Raw genomic sequence first — 18,484 nt, 5'->3', positions numbered from 1 at the left:
TTTTTCCTGGATATTCCTACTTTATTTTTTGGCTACATCATCACAAAGAAAGGCTGTGGGTGGTTCTGCATGCACTGGAGAGCATGTGTGGATTCTAGGCAGGGAAGTGGTTACATTTGTCAGGGGACACTGTGAGCTTGCTGCATGCTGATTCCAGCGCCAATACCAGCGTCAGGCTTGAGCAACGCAGCCAGCATGCTTTCTCCTAGGGGCAAACCGTGGGAAGGAGGTGGGCTGAGAGTGGGCGCCACGGGGACTGACGGAGGGACATGGTCAGGGGGCAAGAGGCAGTCAGTAAGCCACTGGCCATCTTGGGGAAGGAGAAGAGCTTGGTGTTTAGAAGGTGGTTATTCAAGGCAAGAAATCAGAGCCTTCTGATGAATTGTGCAGGGAGCTGAGGGTGGAGACATCAAATGGGAGAGGTTAAAAGGTGCATCTGGAGAAAGTGAAGAGCTTTAGTGTCCATCTGATGCCGTCTATAGACAAGGGTGGATTATCAAACGGAGGGAGGTGATTTTCACGAGGGAAGATGATGGAAACTGGGAAAAGACAAGCCTTTCTCATGGGGCAGTGCAGATTACCTGACCCCAACCTCACATTTATAACATTCGTGCTCAGCCTTTTCCTCCTTTGTATTATTATTTTTTAATTTTTTAGGAAGAAAGACTGAATGGTTCCTGATGGAACAGTGGCCTTTGGCATCAGGATCTGTCAGTTTCTGAAGCTTCAGATTTATGATGGTATTTTATTTTCCAGACAAACTTGGTGAAGAGGGTGCAAGAGATAAACTGGGCCAGAGCCACAGACAGAGAGATTCAAGGCGATTCTAAGTGAGAGACAGGACTCCAGAGAGTCAGAGAAGCAGAGTTGGAGAGTGCCAGGGACGCGGATAGTGTGCTGCTCATTTAACTAAGAGCAGAGGGAGGGGAAAGGCTGGGACATTGGAGAGCCCCCCCCCCCCCAACCCAGAGCTCTGGTTTCTAAATACTGTTTGCACCTACTCAGGGAGCCCAGGGGCTGAGGAAGTCATCTATGAGGTGTCTATGCAGCTCACAGGAGGCTGCCATGCGCCCAGGGGCAGCGCCAGCAGCTGGCCCAGCCCCAGGACACCTGGCTCTGCCAACAAGAGAAGTGGGCGGTTCTAAGAAGTGCGGGCCTAACTGGAAGTCAGGGTCGTGCCAGTTCAAGTTTGCTGGCCAAACTGGTGAGGGCGTGACACTAGGTTAACATATTTTTTGCTGTTGCTATTTTGCCCTCTTAGAAAGAGGGAAAGGAGAAAGGGGGGGGGATGGACAGGGAGAGAGGAGTGTGAGGAGCTGAGAGTGTTTGGCGGGGTGTAGGGTTAGGGAGGGGGAGGGAGGGACTAGGGACAAGGTGGGTGCTAGAGAAAGGGTGTTGGGTTTTGCTAGGAAGCAAATAGGTGGCATCCTGAATGCATTTGAAGCCAGGAGGGTGTGTTCCTAGTCACCAGGGAGTTTAAACATGGTGGCCTGTTTTCCTGGCAATCAGGGGGTATGGTGTGGAGGGGCAGTGGGGGCCTGGATGCTCTATTTCTGCCCTGTTGCTGGCCCTCACAGCCTTGTTCCGGTCTGCTGACAGCTGAGGATATACACAGACATGACACAGGAAATGCAAGTTGTGTGTGTGTGTGTATGTGTGTGTGTGTGTGTGTGTGTGTGTTCAAGGCCAGGAGGGTCTAAAAACAGTCCTAAATGATGAAGAAAGAACCTTTGCAGTTTACCTAGACAGAGAGGTTGTTAAATTCCAGCCTCTTGTGAAAATCTCTGCATCCCTCTTCCTACTGCTCCATCCTAGAGGGACCAGAGAGGGGCTGCATTCAGGGCCCGCGCCACAGCATCACAGACAGTGGAGAAAGGTCTTTGGCAGCAGTGCCCAAGGTCAGGGGGCACCTCAAAGGCAGGCACAGGGAGGGAGAGGGTGGGGGAGGCAAAGAGAAAAGAGATCAGAGTGTGAAGGGCAGCTGGGTCAGGCTGGCGGGTAACCTGGGACAGGGTAGGGCATGGAGCTGGGGACCTGGGGGCCCATCCTAATCACTCGACACATGGTTCTCGTTCTGTAGCTGGTGCCAGCGCTCAATCTTCTTGTCCTTGTTTTTCAGACACTCGTACCAGTGTTTTAAGCGTTCTCCCTTGGCTGAGATCCCCAGCTGGCAGCCGCCTGGAGGATAAGATGGGGAGAGAGAAGAGGTGGTCAGAGTAGAGGGACACATGGCACTCTCATCCTGGACCCAAATGTCTAGTTGAGGAAAAACTGCCACCAAGCAGTGACCCCTCCAACAACCTGGCACCCTCTTTATGGGGGGCTGTTGTTATGCTGTTGTTATTACCACTGGCCTTCTCTACCTGCACACTAGCCACTCAAGAACTGCCATGGCTCCCTACTGCAGCCTCAAGTTGTAGCTTCACTGTCTCATTTTTTAAAGACCTTTTGTAAGTCACCACCCCATTCTCCAAAACTTGTCTGCCACTGCTTCTGGGTACTCAATATTTCCAAAGAGCCAGCTTTGCCACCCACCCTGTCCAGTCCTGTGTCCACACCTTTGATTATGCTGTGTCCCTTGCCTGGAGTACCCTCCCCACCCCATCTTTTTTTCTTAAAGATTTTATTTATCCATTCATGAGAGACAGACAGAGAGAGAGAGAGAGAGAGAGAGGCAGAGACACAGGCAGAGGGAGAAGCAGGCTCCATGCGGGGAGCCCGATGCAGGAATCGATCCCAGGACCCGGGGATCACAGCCTGAGCCGAAGGCAAACACTCAACCACTGAGCCACCCAGGCCTCCCTCCCCCACCCCATCTTTAATGTCTATTCTTCCTCGTCATCTGAAGGCAAGCTGGGAAAATTAGAACCTTTTTCAGGACTTAACAAATCGATTAAGGAGACTTCCTTTTCACCCTGTTTTCTGAGGCCACAGACCCTTCTGTCCTCTGGGATTTGATTATCCACTGGATATGATTTGTTGAGCAAATAATCAACCATGACCCAATCCCTCAGCTGTGTAAGCCCTTTCCTATAAAAGCATCCCCAAATTGGACCCAAATCACCCAAATTTGTCCCGATGTGGTGTTTAGACGATGCGGCCACCAAAAGACAAGAAGTGCCCTGAACCCTCCAAGAGAAGCCTAGATTCTTAAGGCTCTTCTTTCCTGGGAGGATGGGCTTCTCTCTGGGAGCCAGAAGTACTCACCGATGTAATCATTGGATTTGCCGATGTCATAGTCCCAGACCGAGATGTCCAGGGACTTTTTCGCCAGGTCACTATGTTTGATGTCATAGAAAAACTCCTGAATGCAGCAGAGAAAGATAGGTGAGTGGGAGGGTCCTGAGACTTCAGCATCAGAAGCTAAGAGGCTGAGCCCTAGGGGTTCAGAGACCAAAGGGAGGTCCTTAGACTGGGCATTTAGGAGCAGGGGAACCCTTCTGCCCTAGCCTGACAATCCCCTTTCAACAAACATTCTGTATAACAAAGTCTCTCAAGCTCCATAATTCACATTTCAGTGATTTTCTGAAATCGGGAAGGCTGATGGGGTTTTTCTAAGAAAGCTGCTCCTGGTCAGGTTTCCTTGAAGGCAAATAGCTGTGAACTCAGTCCTTCTATTCTGGTAGCTTCTGGAGTGGGTTCTCCTCTCTCCATTATTTACAGATGAAGGGTAGTCAAGGGCCCTGAGACTGACATGAGGGGTATAGGTGCTTAGGTTTCCAGACAATCTGACTTTTTATGTGACTTCTCTGCCTAACTAGAAAATTCATTCATGTTCATCATTAAAATAAACAAGGAAACTAAAACAAAATCAAATAAAACCCAACCCTCAAAATTTGTCACCTATCCCAAAATAGCCACTGTCAACATTTCCTACGAGTAACCAAATTAATGTACATTTTCAAAAAGTTAATATGAATATTAATTAGACTATTATATGAAACATTTGAATATTATAAAAATATAATATGAATGTACTGCACTGTGGCCTTCTTTTCCCATTTTATAACATATGGTAAGAACCAACTTAGCGTGTTAGCAAATATTTTTCTGGCTTCATTTAATGGTTGTGTCCCTTAATCTAATGCCCAACGGTTGAATATTTAGGTTGTTTCCAACTTTCCACTACCATTAATGATATGATAAAAGGCGCACACTTTTGCAATTCAGGTATTGTGTAAATCCATGATCATTTATTTAGGATAAATTTTGAGTCATATATCTCTGAGTTTGTAAAACTTTAAGGTAGAGAGCAGTAGATGTATACCATGATGCCATTTGTCACCAGCAAGAAAGCCAGCTATATACTTTCTTGTTTTGTATTCTTATAAATCCTGGAGGAGGATAATATACTTGCTTCAAAAGAAGAGAAATAGGTGATAGAGGCTGGGAAAGGAGGAGAATTTTAACTGGATACCCTTTGGTACTTTTGGAATTTTCAGATATGTGATTATATTACCTATTCCTCAAATAAATGGCACTTAAATTTTAAAATGTTAAGGCTTTTGGAGCAATTTGACAAACATCCCTTAGGCAGTTGGACCAGTTCTCTCTCTTACCCATAGTGTATATAATTCCCCACAGGCTCACCAACACTAGGTACCAACATTTTACAGTATTTTTGTGCCAGTTTGTGACAAAAACTGGTGTCTGGCCTTGTCTCTGTTGCTAATGGGGCTTATTGGCTATTTGGATTTCTTCTTCAGTGACTCATTCAGACTCCAGGAGAGGGTAGGGCCGCACAGCAGTCATTGTCTCCTTACTCAAAATTCAGGAGTCAGAGTCAGGAAATTAGGGGTCAACTGAAAGAGGGTCCTGAGAGGAAGATGTGCTGAACTACTGGCCCATGATACTCTGAGCTGTGTTTACACAGAACCTTCTCCATGCCGGCTCATATGGCCACATGCATTTCAAAAGCAAAACAACGAAAAGCACATTGTATTGTAGTTCTCTGCCCACTTTCTAATGTTTGGTAAAAACCAATGCTAGCTGACTCTAAGCTGACATCAGATCATTGCATTCAATAGATATTTCTGGACCCCTAGTATCTGACAGGCTTGTGAACAAATAACTGAAATCCAGGGTGACAGCATGAGATGCAGGGACACAGAAAGTCTGGAAGCCCAGAGGAAAGCATATTTGACTCTTAAGGGATGACTAGGAGTCTGCCAGAGAGGAAGAGAGATGGAAGTCCAGGAAAAGGGAGCAGCCAGTGCAAAGGCTAAGAGATGTGCCAAGGAACCACATGATGTTAGTGTGACTTGAGGAGGGGAGTATAAGATGTGGCAGGGGTGGGATGTGAGTTTGAAAGGGCTTGACAGTCACACTAAGAAGTTAAGGTATCACTGCTGGGCTAAGCAATGGGGCTGAAAATTTCAGATTCATTCTTTAGAAAGCTCATGCTTACGTGAGGATGGGCCAAACACAAGGATGTGAGTCAGGAGTCTTCTGCAATAGTCCACACATGAGATGCCAGACAAGTGACAGTGAGATAATAGGAAGGGGCACATTCAATGGTTATGTAGATAGTGGCCTTAGCAGGACTTGATGCTCAAGATGGACATGGGGAGTGAGCAAGAGAGAAGGCAGTGCCAACTGGGTGGATGGTAAAAGGCACCACTACCCCTATTTATTTCTTCAAATTTCAAGACCACAAACTATTAGTTGGAGATGGTTTCATTCAATTTGTCTCCAAATGCAGCTTCCTCCTTTGACATTCCTAATCTATAGCCTTTGTGTTTGGCTTCATTCCCCCTGGATACAAGGAACTCATCATCTATCTTTAGATAATTCAAGTGGATCTATGAGACAAAGCTTTTTTTTTTTTTAAAGATTTTATTTATTCAAGAGAGAGAGCACAAGTAAGGGCAGAGGGAGAGGGAGAAGTAGGCTTCCCACCAAGCAGGGAGGCCGACGTGGGGCTTGGTCCCAGGACCCTGGGATCATGACCCAAGATGAAGGCAGACACTTAACTGACTGAGCCACCCAGGTGCCCTAGAAAGAGCTTTTTTTTTCTTTAAGATTTTATTTATTCATTTTAGAGAGACAGAGAGACAGAGAGACAGAGGGCATGAGCTGGGACAGGCAGAGGGGGGAGGGAAAGGGAGAAAGAACCCAAAGCAGACTCTGCACTTAGCAAGGAGCCGATATAGGACTCAGTCCCACAACCACAAGATCATGACCTGAGCTGAAACCTGTGTCACCCGGGTGCCCTGAGAAAAAGCTTTTTTTAAAAAAAAAAAAAAAAAAAAAAAACCATGGGTCAAATGTTGTGGGTTCTTTTTTTTTTTTTTTTTTTTAAGATTTTATTTATTCATGAGAGACACAGAGAGAGGCAGAGACATAGGCAGAAGGAGAAACAGGCTCTCTGTGGGAGCCTGATACAGGACTCTATCCCAGGACCCCAGGATCATGACCTGAGCCAAAGGCAGATGCTCAACCACTGAGCCATCCAGGTGCCTGAGAAAGCTTTTTTGATGTGCTTTATAACTTTCTAGTAGGGAGCTTGTTCCTTTCTCACACGCAGGAAATATCTCAGAGCATGACAAAAATGGGGCAGCCTTACCTCATTAAATTCAGGATTCAAGGTTTTCTTCTTTATTTGGGTCTTATGTTTGGCTTTCTTTCCCATGTCCGGTTTCAGCCAGCTGAGAGGAGACAAGAGATGCTATTGTGGAGGAAGTGTAATAAATAAGAGCAGCCTCTTGAGCCCAAAGGCTCCTTCCCATGTCAGGAGAATAACTGAACAAATCAGAAACTGAATCAACATTAACAATGGCCAATGTGCATCTACCGGGCACTGCAATAAGCACCTTGGGGATATTTCTTTCTCAACAAACCCCAGTGGTAGAGCTACAACCACTCATTTTATGTGCAAGGAAATTGAGCATCCAGAGTAGTTGAGACATGTGCCTCAGGTCACACAGCTGGGGACTCAACCCAGTGGTTGCCTCGAGTTGGTGCTCTTAGCCAATACTTTGTCCCATTGGATCTGATTGAAAGCCTAGATGGTGGTGCCTAGAGTTGCACAATTACCCCTTAGGCTGCCCCAAGTCCTGATGAGGCTGTGACTGTACAGACAGAAAGGAGAAGATGCAAAAATCTGTTTACAATCAAGCCTCCTCAAACTATTCAGTGGCTTCCCTTTGATCTCAGGAAAAAGTTCAAAATCCTTGATGTGGCTTTTAAGGCTCTGCATATTGGGTCCTTGCTCCAGCCCAGCCTGGTCTTATGCTATGCTCTTCACCCCACGCCCCATTCACTATCCTTTCCACCTCAGGGCCTTTGCACATACCGTTTCCTCTGGCTGGAAGGCTCTTCCCCAGTGTAGGCACAGTGCCTGGCACATGGTAGGTGCTTGATCAATATTTTCTGAGCAAATAAATAAAATGGGCCCAAGCCTCCTAAGAGTTGAGACATAAGGATTCTGATTAAAGCTGCCACTAGCTGGGAAACTTTGAATGTAAATGTAGCTTCGGTATGCCTCAGTTTCCCAATCTGTAAAGAGGGCAAACATTTTTTTTCCCCTCACTTACAGAACTGCTTTTGAGGATAATTTATTTTATTTACTTATTTTTATTGAAGCATAGTGGACACACAATACTACATTAGTTTCAGGTATACAACACAGTGATTTGACAACTCTGTTCTTATACTGTGCTCGCCACAAGGGTAGACACCGTTATCATGCAGCACTATTGCAATACCATTGACTATATTCTCTATGCTGTGCCTTCATCCCTGTGATTCATTCATTCCATGGCTGGAAGCCTGTACCTCACAATGCCCTTGAGGACAGTTTTATTATTTTATTTTAATTTATTTATTTGAGAGAAGGAGAAAGCACAAGCAGGGGGAGCAGCAGAGAAAGAGGGAGAAGCAGACTCCCTGCTGAGCAAGGAGCCCTATGCAGGGCTCTATCCCAGGACCCTGGGATCATGACCTGAGCCCACGGCAGACACTTAACCAACTGAGCCACCCAGGTGCCCCTTGAGGACAATTTTAAAGAAGAAACCAAAGGGGAGAATGAAAATTATGAAGTGCTCAGCAAAGATAAAGGGCAATTTTGATTTTAAAAATCTTTATTTGATCATAAACAGATTAACGGCCTTCTGTTAGCTTTTCCCACAATGACCACCAGGGCAGCTGTTTTCCTGGTGACCACAGGATTGCTACTTCCTCTGCAGGGACAGGTGGATGGGAGAAGGGGTGGTAGGGAGAATTATTTGAGAAAAACAGTCTGCATGTGGCTGGGATGAAATAGAGTGAGGACAGCCACCTATGAGCTAATTTTCTTTTTTGGACCACAAGAGAAAACAAAGCGCAGTTACCCCTAGAAATCAAATTCATCCCTGACTCATGCATTCTTTTGTTCACTAAATCCTCATTCAAAGAAAATCGGAACCAAGTCTACCCTGGCCTGATCTTTAGCCATGACCTTAAGGGGAGCACTGCATTCTATTATGGAAGGGAATGTCTCCCAGGCTGGAAGGAACATCAATAAACACTCTTTGCCATGAGTAGGAATAGCGGTGGTAGTGATTTATAACCATAATGGCAGATATTTATTGAGCACTTACTATGTACCAGACCCAATGACAATGCTTCTCTCAGATCTCCAGCTCTAGGGGCAAAATGGACTGTGTACTGGGTTCCAAACTCATCACTATGTTCTCACTGTGGCTGCGCTGGCCCCTGGCTGCTCCCAGCCAGTACCTGGGCTGGCAGGGGCAGGAGGCAGCCCCACTGCCAGAAGATGCAGGGCTCCTCCAGTGAGTGACTTGGCACTCAAACATTCCCCATCACCTGAGCTGAAACTTCCCCAGAACCATGCTGCAATCTAAGACTCTTCCTGCTTAGCCATCCTCCCAGCCCTCTCCTCCCTATCTGCTTTCCCTCTGGTCCTCCTCTGGCTCCCTCTTAGCTTTTCTTCACAGGCATTTCCCCCAATAAATCTCTTGCACATCTCATTTAGCCTTGGTGTCCGCTTCTTGGAGGAGAGAACCTAATGACCAAGATTATTCTTCCCATTTTACAGATGAGGCCATCAAGGCCCAGAGATATGAAGGCACCAGACAAAGGTCACACAGGTAGAGAGTACTGAAGGCTGTTGGCTCTAAGATTCAAACCCAGGCAGTCTGGACCCAGAGCCCAGGCTTTCAACTATATCCACAGAAACACACAGATAGCTGCCACAAGGCAATGGAGAATTCCATTGAGAGTAGCCAAATATTTCCGTACCAGGCACATTTCTAATTGCTTTCTATATGAGATCTTATTTGAGCCTTATGTCTCGTGCCCATTCTTGGAAATAATTAGAAACTGTCTCCATTATACCAATGAAGAATCTGAGGTTTGGAGCGATTATGAAAACTTGCTTATAGTTATACGGCTAGCGGCTGGCAGCGATGGGAGTGGAACCCCACGTTTGATTCAGTGGTGGCCGTGAGAATGTGCTGGGCAGACCTCAAGCTACAGCATACCTGGCTGAGGCTCTGGCAGCTGCACTTGGAAACCCAGCCCTGTTCGTGCCAAGGCCCTGCTCCCGGCTGAGGAGTGAAGGTGGCAGGAATATTACAGTGGTCCCGCTCTTAGGAGACAGGGGACTTATCTGACGGCTGGGTTTGGCCTTGAGGACTCTGATGGCCTTGCCGCACTTGCATCCGGGGTGCTTCCACTGGCCCCTGTCTCTCCCCTCTGCTCACGTGAGTCAGACTCACATGGCCGTGTGACAGCTCTCTCAGCTCCCTCACTCAGGCATTTCCACTAGTGAAGCCCTTGTCTGTTGAATCCCATTGTGGCATCATTCCAGAGGCTCTGGACTCACACAAATAACATGTCTCTCTGACTCCCCATGGTGGAGATTATGGGAATAGCCCAACGTCTAAGGCCTTTTTCTTTGAGCATTTCCAGACCGAATCTGGAAAAAGCTGGATTGCTTCTTTGGTGGTGGGGCTCTGGACTCCTGGAGAGACATGCTGCTGATTCTAGGGGGCTCCAAATGGGGTAACTGCAATCTCATCGACTGCCTCTCTCCCACCAGAGGAGACAGAGCCCACAAAACTCCTCCTATGGGCGAGTGACACACCAGTCTGACTATCTGAGACTCCAGACTCCTACTCTAGCCAGTTCTGGGCATTGTCTCACTGTGTGACCTTGGGCAGGCTCATTTCCCTCTCTGGGCCTCAATGTTCAATGATCTTGGGGAAGGGCTCTGGTTCTCCCTTTGCAAGGATCTAGGACTCCCTCTGGGGTCCATTCACATTCCCAATGACTCACAGCTTGACGAACGGATCTGAGTAGCCATTGGCGTCCATGGCGGCCAGGTGCACACAGCGTATAATGCCCACGATGAGGCCTCCCTGCTGTGTGCTGTACATAAGGGACACCAAGATCTTGCCGCGTTCCTCTATGTCACCAATACGTTCCACCTGCTGCAGTAAGAGAAGAAGGCATGTGGGCCCAGGAAGGGGAGGAGGCCATGCAGCTGGATGGATGGCAGCGTTAGGGAGGAGCCTGTGGACAGGAGGAGGAGCTGGCCTGCCACAGAGTGGTCAGCACCACGAACAGCAGTCTCCAGGGAGCAGCAAGTGGTGACAGCAACACTGGTGGAAGGCCAAGGCACATGAGGGTGGGGGGCTTTACTCCCACTTAGACATAGAGCCCTGAGTTCCAGTGTGACTCTGAGCTCATATTTGCCTGAGTCAACCAGTCTTCTCACAATTACAGTCCCTAGGGTTGCACGAGGGCCCTAGACAAACAGCACAAACGTGTAGCCCAACCCCAGCCTCTGGCAGCCTGCCCTATGTCACCCCAGAGGGAGGGAGAGTGGCATCGCTCTGGTCCTGACGAACTGCCAGCAGAGCTTCCGCTAACAAGGTGTGGGAACTCAAGGGTGTGAGAGGGTAGCCTTTCCCCCCTACAGGGGCTCCAGGTGGGAAGAGCATCCACTTGGTCTCATGTTCTAATGCCTTGGGCAAGGGTACCTCTCTCATGGTAAACTGAGGACAGGCAACTGGTTTTAGGAGAAAGAATAAGAAAGGGGCCAGGAGGGGGAGAAAAGTGTGATGGTGGACCCCGACCGTGGCTTCAATACCCACTCAGTGCTTACCTCCTCCTCATAAAGGGCCATGCCTCGGGCTGACCCGGTGGTTCCAGCACGCTTCATCTTAGAGGAAGGAAACAGAAAGGAAAGATAACATGAGTTTATGAGGCTCATCTCCCTACATAAGAAGGACCAGAAAACCCTCACCCTTCCATTAACATCCAGAGCCATGAGGGTGGATTCTCCAAGCTTCTGTGGCCCTCCAGTTTTTCCCCTTTTAGGTAAAGTTTATATAACGTTGACCATTTGACACACCATGTTAATGCACACCAGCCTATGACCTAGGATGTATTACTAACCCATTTTACAGATGAGGAGACTGAGGATCAGGGTGGGTAAGCCACTTGCCCAAGGTCACACAGCCAACAAGTGGCAGAGTGCCTTATACATAAAATGGATAAGATTTCATCTGTTCTGGTAGAAGTGGCCCAGGGATCTTGGGTCTGAGCCACCAGCTACTTCTTCCCCTATGGCTCCTAAGTTCTTTTTGGGGGATTCTAGGGCTCTGGGGGATTCTAGGGATTCTGTAATTGTGAGAAATGGCTCATGTACATTTTCACAAACACTATGTGAAAAGCAGTGACTAAATCCAAACTCCCCACTTTAGGGATGAGGACAAGGATCCAGAATAAGAGGACATAGCACTTATGAGGCCCCTGCCCTTGGTGGGCAGAGTTGGTGATGGGAAGGTTAAGGGCAAAGAGCAAAAGAGATGAGCAGCAGGGTCTCATGGCTGCTCCGGGTCTCTGCCTGCCCTGCCACCTTTGTGCCTTTGGGGCTGGCTGCACCCCCATAGCAAGATGGGCAGACTCAGGAGCTGACAACCCAGATGGGGGCCTGGCCACTGTCCTGACCAACTTGACTCATGGACTGAGGGGTGGAAGGGGGCGCTGGAAGAAACAACTGTTACAGGCAAAGGCCCAGAGGAAATGCTTCACTCTTGATGATTTATTTGGAGCCTGGGGTATGGTGTAAATAGCTCTTTGTAATTTGCCTTGTAGTGTCTTGTTCTTTAGCTTGTGCTACACAAATACGGTGTGGCATACAGATATTCTATCCCTGGGCTGGCCATCTGGTGGGAGGATGCTGCAGGATTTCCCCTCCTGCCCCCTGACAGTGTTCCCATGGGGAGCTGGCCCGCTGCCCAGGGGGAGCAGGAGCCCTGGTGGTTGCAAGGGAGCTGGGCTCTGGCTGGTGCTGGAGAGCACAGCCACTGACTTGTGGTATGACCTTGCCAGCTTACTGGCCTCTCTGGGCCCACGCTGGCCTGTATGTAAAAGGGGCATATTGGATTATCCCTAAAAATACAGATTGGTGAGTCCTACCCTATCTCACTAAGTCAGGATCTCCAGGGAGATCCCCACAAATCTTAGTTTGTAAAGCTCTCGTTTAAAAATCTTCAGTTGAGAACTGTGTCGGCAGCCACCACGGCTTGCTGACACCAGCACCAGCACCAGCACCGTCTCTGGCCTGCTGAGCTCCAGCCATGGAGAAGGAGGGGAAGTAAGGAGGTCTCTGGGCCGTGGCTCGTACTGCCCACAAATCGGCCAGTGGTAAAGCACAGAGGAAGCAACTGGCTACAAAAGCCACTCATAAGACCTCACCCTCTACGGAAGGGATAAAGAAACCTCATCGTTACAGGCCTGGCTCCGTGGCCCTCCGTGAAATTAGACATTATCAGAAATCCACTGAACTTCTGATTCACAAACTTCCTTTCCAGCGTCTGGTGTGGGAAATTGTGCAGGACCTCAAAAGAGATCTGTGCTTCCAGAGTGTGGCTATGGGTGCTTTGTAGGAAGCAAGGGAGCCTACCTGCTGGATCTTTCTAAAGACACCAGTCTGTGGGCTCTCCATGCCAAACGTGTAACCACTGTGCCAAAAGACATCCAGCTGGCACGCCACCACATGAAGAACATGCTTAAGATTCCACTATGATGGAAAACACTTAATTCTTTTAAAAAAAAAATTTCTTCCTGTTATCAGTAGTTCAGAATGTCAGATGTTTTTTCTTCCATGTGTGTGAATTTTTAACAAATGTGGGGACTTAAAGCATGAATGCATGTCAGTTCCAGTAAATACCTTTTAGTAGGTTCAACTTTATAATGGTGATAAATAAATCTGTTATATTTTTCTAGACAATGCCAGCATTTGGAATTTATTTTATTTTATTATTTTAAACAAGTAGATTTCTTATTGATGGCAGCTAATTGGTGTTTGTGATATTTTTATCATACAGTAGATTCCAGTGACTAGACATTCACTGTACTTTTCTGAGTTGTCCTACATGCAAATACATGTTTTTAATGTTGTCTGTCTCTTGTGCTGTTCCTGCAAGTCTGCTATTAAAATACATTAAACTGGGATCCCTGGGTGGCGCAGCGGTTTAGCGCCTGCCTTTGGCCCAGGGCGCGATCCTGGAGACCCGGGATCGAATCCCACATCGAGCTCCCGGTGCATGGAGCCTGCTTCTCCCTCTGCCTGTGTCTCTGCCTCTCTCTCTCTCTCTCTCTCTGTGTGTGTGTGTGACTACCATAAATAAATAAATAAATAAATAAATAAATAAATAAATAAAAATTTTAAAAAAATACATTAAACTATAAAAAAATCAAAATACAATTATCCAGTTGATTTTGAGGTACAGCTCAATTGGAGAGCTTTGGTTTGGTTCCTGTTCTTTCCCAAAAGGCGAGCACCCCACCTAGCAGTTACAGCTTCAGTGCTTTATCTGTACTCCCACATTTATCCTTAGAAGACTCTAAGAAGTTGGTGTCTACATTATTCCATCTGACAAGCGAGAGAACTAAGGCCTAGAGAGGTTAAATAATTTGGCTCAGATTATAAGTGGCAGGGCCTGAGATTCAGATCCAGGGAGTCTGGCTCCCTGTGGACCTGCATGGTGCTTTATGAATTCACGATGGACAAAAGTGAGCAAGGCAGAACTATTTTCTCTGATAACAACAGTTAATTTATGAGTCCTTATTATACACTAGGTTCTGTTCTGATTATATCTTTCATACGACCCTCCTCTGGCACAAATCCTGTTATAACACCCATTTTGTAGACAAGAAAAACCGAAGCTCAGAAGAGTTCAGACCCTTGGCCAAGACCAGGGAGCAGGAAAGTGGTAGAGCCAGGCTTTGAACCCAGGCAGGCCACACTGCCACACCACATGGCCCTTCCCAGGTTCACCCAGGAGGACTCTGATGTCAGAGAAGTGATGCTGGCACAGGGTTAGTAAAAGGTAGGGCTGGGATGCAACCCCCATGTTCTGACCTGAGCTCTCCCTCCCACCTCTACTGTCAGGCCCCCTGCCGATCTATCACTCCCTTCACAGGCCCAGAGGAAGGCCCCAGCCCCCCAACCCTTCTTCCCCATCACACCCTCTGGGTAAAGGCACTCACTGGGATCACTCGCTCCAGACAGATATTGAAGTTCTTTTTCTGGTTGGGCTTCAGTTTCTTGAGTGAAAATCTGGTCTCACCGATAAACTCGTTATGGCCAAATTTGTCCTCATCACAGACAGAGATCCTGCGATCAACATAAGGGGTGGGGAGAGAATGAAGAGCTTATATTGAGCAACTACTGTATACCAAGGGCTATGATTGATACTGGCAGGGCATGCGTAATGTGCACAGGAACATTTCAGTTTCAAGCACTACGCCAGGTACTTTGTTTCTTCTTTATTACAGTGTAACTTATAAGCAGCAATGTGCCCAAATCTTAAATTTATAGCCTGCTGAATTTTTGCGTATCCATACACTGATGTCACCACCATCCAGATCAGGATGTAGAACATTCTGGCTCCTGGAAGACCCTCCTGGTCTAGTCATGACCCCATATCTTTATCTTAAAGATAACCACTATCTTGGCCTCTGGCCTCTGGGAAGACCCTCTTGGTCTAGTCATGACCCCATATCTTTATCTTAAAGATAACCACTATCTTGGCCTCTGGCAAGATTCATATTATCTTGTTTTGGACCCTCACATAAATAAAACGAGGTAGTATGTCTTCTTTTATGCTTGGTTTCTTCTGTTCAGCATTACGTCAGTGAGCTTCATCCATGTCTTTAGTAATTTGTCCTTTTCACTGCTGTATAGTATTCCATTGTGTAACTATACCATAATACTTCTGCTACTTATGGGCATTTAGTTTTGGCCTATTTCTAGCTTTGAACTATTAGAAATAAAGCTGCCATAGAATATCCACATCTGAATCTTTTTGTATGTACATGGATATATTTCTATGTGTATCTTAGGGATGGAAATGCTGAGTCACAGCTACACAGTTTAGCTTCAGTAGAAACTTCTAAACAGTTTTCCAGAGTGGTTCTACCAATTAGACCCCACCAACAGCTCAAGCATTTTTGCTAACTTTGACTTTGTCAGTCTTTAATTATAATTAGTCTTTCTGAGTGAGCAATAGTATCTCACTGTAGTTTTAATTTATAGTTCCCCGGTGATTAAGGAATACTTTATGGCCATTAGAGCATCATCTTTTGCAAAGTTAGGCCAGGAGCTTAGTTAACCTCTCCTTTTTTAATTTGTCCTCCATGCAAACATCTGGGTTTCTCACTTTAAAGAGGAGACTGGAGCCCAGAGAGGCTGAATACTTTTTCCCTGGTAAGGAACAGAATCAGGATTTGAATCCAGGTCTCTGTGAATCCTCAAACACTATATTTCCCTTTGTTATCTACTCTGCACAGCACTGAGTAGAAGAGAGGCACACAGAGAAAGGGCAGGTCATGGAAAGGTCCCTCAGGAAGCCAAAAGGACTAGTCACAACATAATTCAGTCTGACATACACCAAAGGGAAGGAAAGATGTGTCCTCCTGGCAGTCTAGGGGACAGGCAGGGACTTAATGTTATCTTCCCCCTTGACCATCAACATTTATTGAACGATGTTTGAAGTGTTAGAGGGTCAGAAAGTTGTCTCTACTTGGCTGGTGAGCACGTAGCCAATCCCCTCCCTCTGCAGGGCAATCAGTGTGCCTCCAAAGACTTAATAAACATCATTTTTGAACCAACAATGCCAGTTCTAGGAATTTATCTCAAAGACATAAGAAGTGTAAAAATATTTAACAAAGATGATTATCCCCTTTATGTTTCTAGTTGTGAAAAAGCAGAAATAATGTATGTATTCTATAAGGGGAAATTACTTAAGAAAATCATGAAATAACCATAAAAATGTAACTGTATATATGGAAAATAGTGTTGTGATTAGTCAACAGGGAAAGGCAGAACCAAAATGCAACACCACTATACACCTGCTGGAAAAGCCAAAATGAAAAAGTATTGATGAGGTTGTGGAGGAACTGGGACTCTTGTACATTGCTGGGAGGAGTGTCAAGTGCTATAACTGCTATGGAAAATTGTCAGTTTCTATTAAAGCTGAACATATATATATACACTATGATTCAACCTTTACACTCCTAGAAAGAAAAGCATGCATAATACAGTATCACTAGAATGTTCCTAGCAGTACTATTAAAATAGCCTCCAAATGAAAACCAACCAAATGTCCATTAACAGTAGAATGAACAAATAAAACTGTGGTATAATTGCACAATCGGATACTACAGAGTGATAAGATGGGGTGTCTCAATGGCTCAGTTTGTTGAGTGTCCAATTCTTGATGGCTCAGGTCATGATCTTGAGGTCATGGGATCAAGCCCCGCATTGGGTTCTGTGCTCAGCAAGGAGTTTGCTTGGGATTCTTTCCCTCCCTCATCCTTTGTCCCTCTCACCCCAGTGCTCGCTCGCTCTCTCTCTCTCAAATAAATGAATAAATCCTAAAAAAAATAGAGTGATAAGAATCAACAATCTACAGCTACACACAACTTGGGCAAGTATCAAATACAATATTAAGTGAAAGAAGACAGACACAAAAGAGTCATGCTCTACCATTCCATTTATGTAACGAACAAAACCAGACTGAGTTCATTTGTCCCTTAGAAGTTAGATAGTGAACACCCCGAGGGGAAGGTCCTCACTAGAGGGATGGCACCGGGGTAGGGTGTCTGTAGACTGGGAATGTTCTGTTCTCAGATCCCAGTATGTTCACTTTGCAAAAACTCATCAATCTGTAGAGTTTTTATGTGTGTATTTTTCTAAATGGATGTTACCCTGCAATAAAAATGTTTACTTAGAATTATGGTGTAGTGGGTGGGAATGTACATGGAGGAGCCAATTTAAAAAGCAGTTTGTATGACTTGTAAAAAAACAAACATGTACTATCATCCAACAAATGTTCCCCTTTAGCTTCTATCCTAAGGAAACACTAGTATATACACATGGATGCTTGTTGCAACTTTGTGAAACAGAGAAGCTGGAAAAAAACTAAATGTCCTTCCACTGGGCACTGCCTGAATCAACTGATAAACATTTACATAAAGTTTAAAAACACGCCTGGGGTTCCTGGGTGGCTCAGTTGGTCAAGTGTCTCCTGATTTCAGCTCAGGTCCTGATCTCTGGGTTGTGAGATCAAGCCCTATGTCAGGCACCCTACTCAGAGAGGGGTCTGCTCGAGATTCTCCTTCTCCCTCTGTCCCTCCCCACCACTCTTTCTCTCTTTCAAATAAATAAATAATCCTTAAAAATTTTAAAACCATGCCAGACAATACCATCATTGTTTATTGATACATAATCATGTAGCTGAAACACCCTTGGGAATGACTCCCATACATTTCAGTATGGTGTTTAGCCCAGAAGAGGAAGGGAGAAAAGGGGGGAGAGGGTATTCAAGAGAGGCTTCAGTTCTGCATATGAAATGCTTTCTTTCTTGAAAATAACAATTTAAAAAGCCAAAGTACATAGAGAAAAATATTAAGATTCTCTGAAAGACTGAGTATTGAGTTTGTGGATGTTTGTTTTATTATGTTTACACTTTTATATTTGTAATATTTCATTATAAAACATTTTTAAAAATCTGGGATAAACCTTTCTGCGTGACACTCTGAAGCAGTCAAATATTAGGCAGATCTAAATATTTTCCCATGGTTACAACTCCAAGAGATATCATTAAGAGAAAAGTTCCAGATCTATACAGTGTGATACTTTTTGCGTTGTAAACAGTAATAGGAATATGCACACACTCAAAGTAGTAGGAATATGCATGTAGTCACTCACTCACCCCAGACTGGTGGAGGAGACTAACATTTATCTTTTTAAATTTTTTTAAAAAATATTTTATTTATTTGGGAGAGAGAGCAGGAGAGAGAGAGAGCTGCGGGAGGGGCGGAGGGAGAGAGAGAAGCAAACTCTGCATTGATCAGGGAGCCCGATGCCTGGGCTGGATCCCAGGACCCTGAGATCATGACCTGGGCCAAAGGCAGACACTCCACAGCCTGAGCCACTCAGGCACCCCTGTGGAAAACGTTTAAA

The 18,484-nt window shown here is 45.9% G+C and overlaps 1 protein-coding gene across 12 annotated transcripts in view; it reads right to left on the bottom strand.

The window, feature by feature from the left end:
• Nucleotides 1-18,484, bottom strand: part of RPH3A (rabphilin 3A) — a 273,026-nt gene continuing 254,542 nt past the window's right edge. For all 12 annotated transcript variants that reach the window (XM_072722872.1, XM_072722866.1, XM_072722874.1 and 9 more), the window contains 6 exons: nucleotides 14,506-14,632; nucleotides 11,111-11,167; nucleotides 10,279-10,433; nucleotides 6,566-6,647; nucleotides 3,208-3,304; nucleotides 1-2,178 (listed from right to left, as the gene is read on the bottom strand). In XM_072722872.1, the coding sequence (XP_072578973.1) occupies nucleotides 2,048-2,178; nucleotides 3,208-3,304; nucleotides 6,566-6,647; nucleotides 10,279-10,433; nucleotides 11,111-11,167; nucleotides 14,506-14,632 (649 nt within the window). In that variant the 3' untranslated portion in view covers nucleotides 1-2,047. The remainder of the gene's footprint in view (nucleotides 2,179-3,207; nucleotides 3,305-6,565; nucleotides 6,648-10,278; nucleotides 10,434-11,110; nucleotides 11,168-14,505; nucleotides 14,633-18,484) is intronic.

The sequence above is a fragment of the Vulpes vulpes genome, chromosome 10 (assembly GCF_048418805.1).
Source record: "Vulpes vulpes isolate BD-2025 chromosome 10, VulVul3, whole genome shotgun sequence".
Classification (NCBI taxonomy): domain Eukaryota; kingdom Metazoa; phylum Chordata; class Mammalia; order Carnivora; family Canidae; genus Vulpes; species Vulpes vulpes.
Note: the sequence above shows the minus strand (reverse complement) of the source record. Positions and strands in the feature narration are given on the sequence as shown.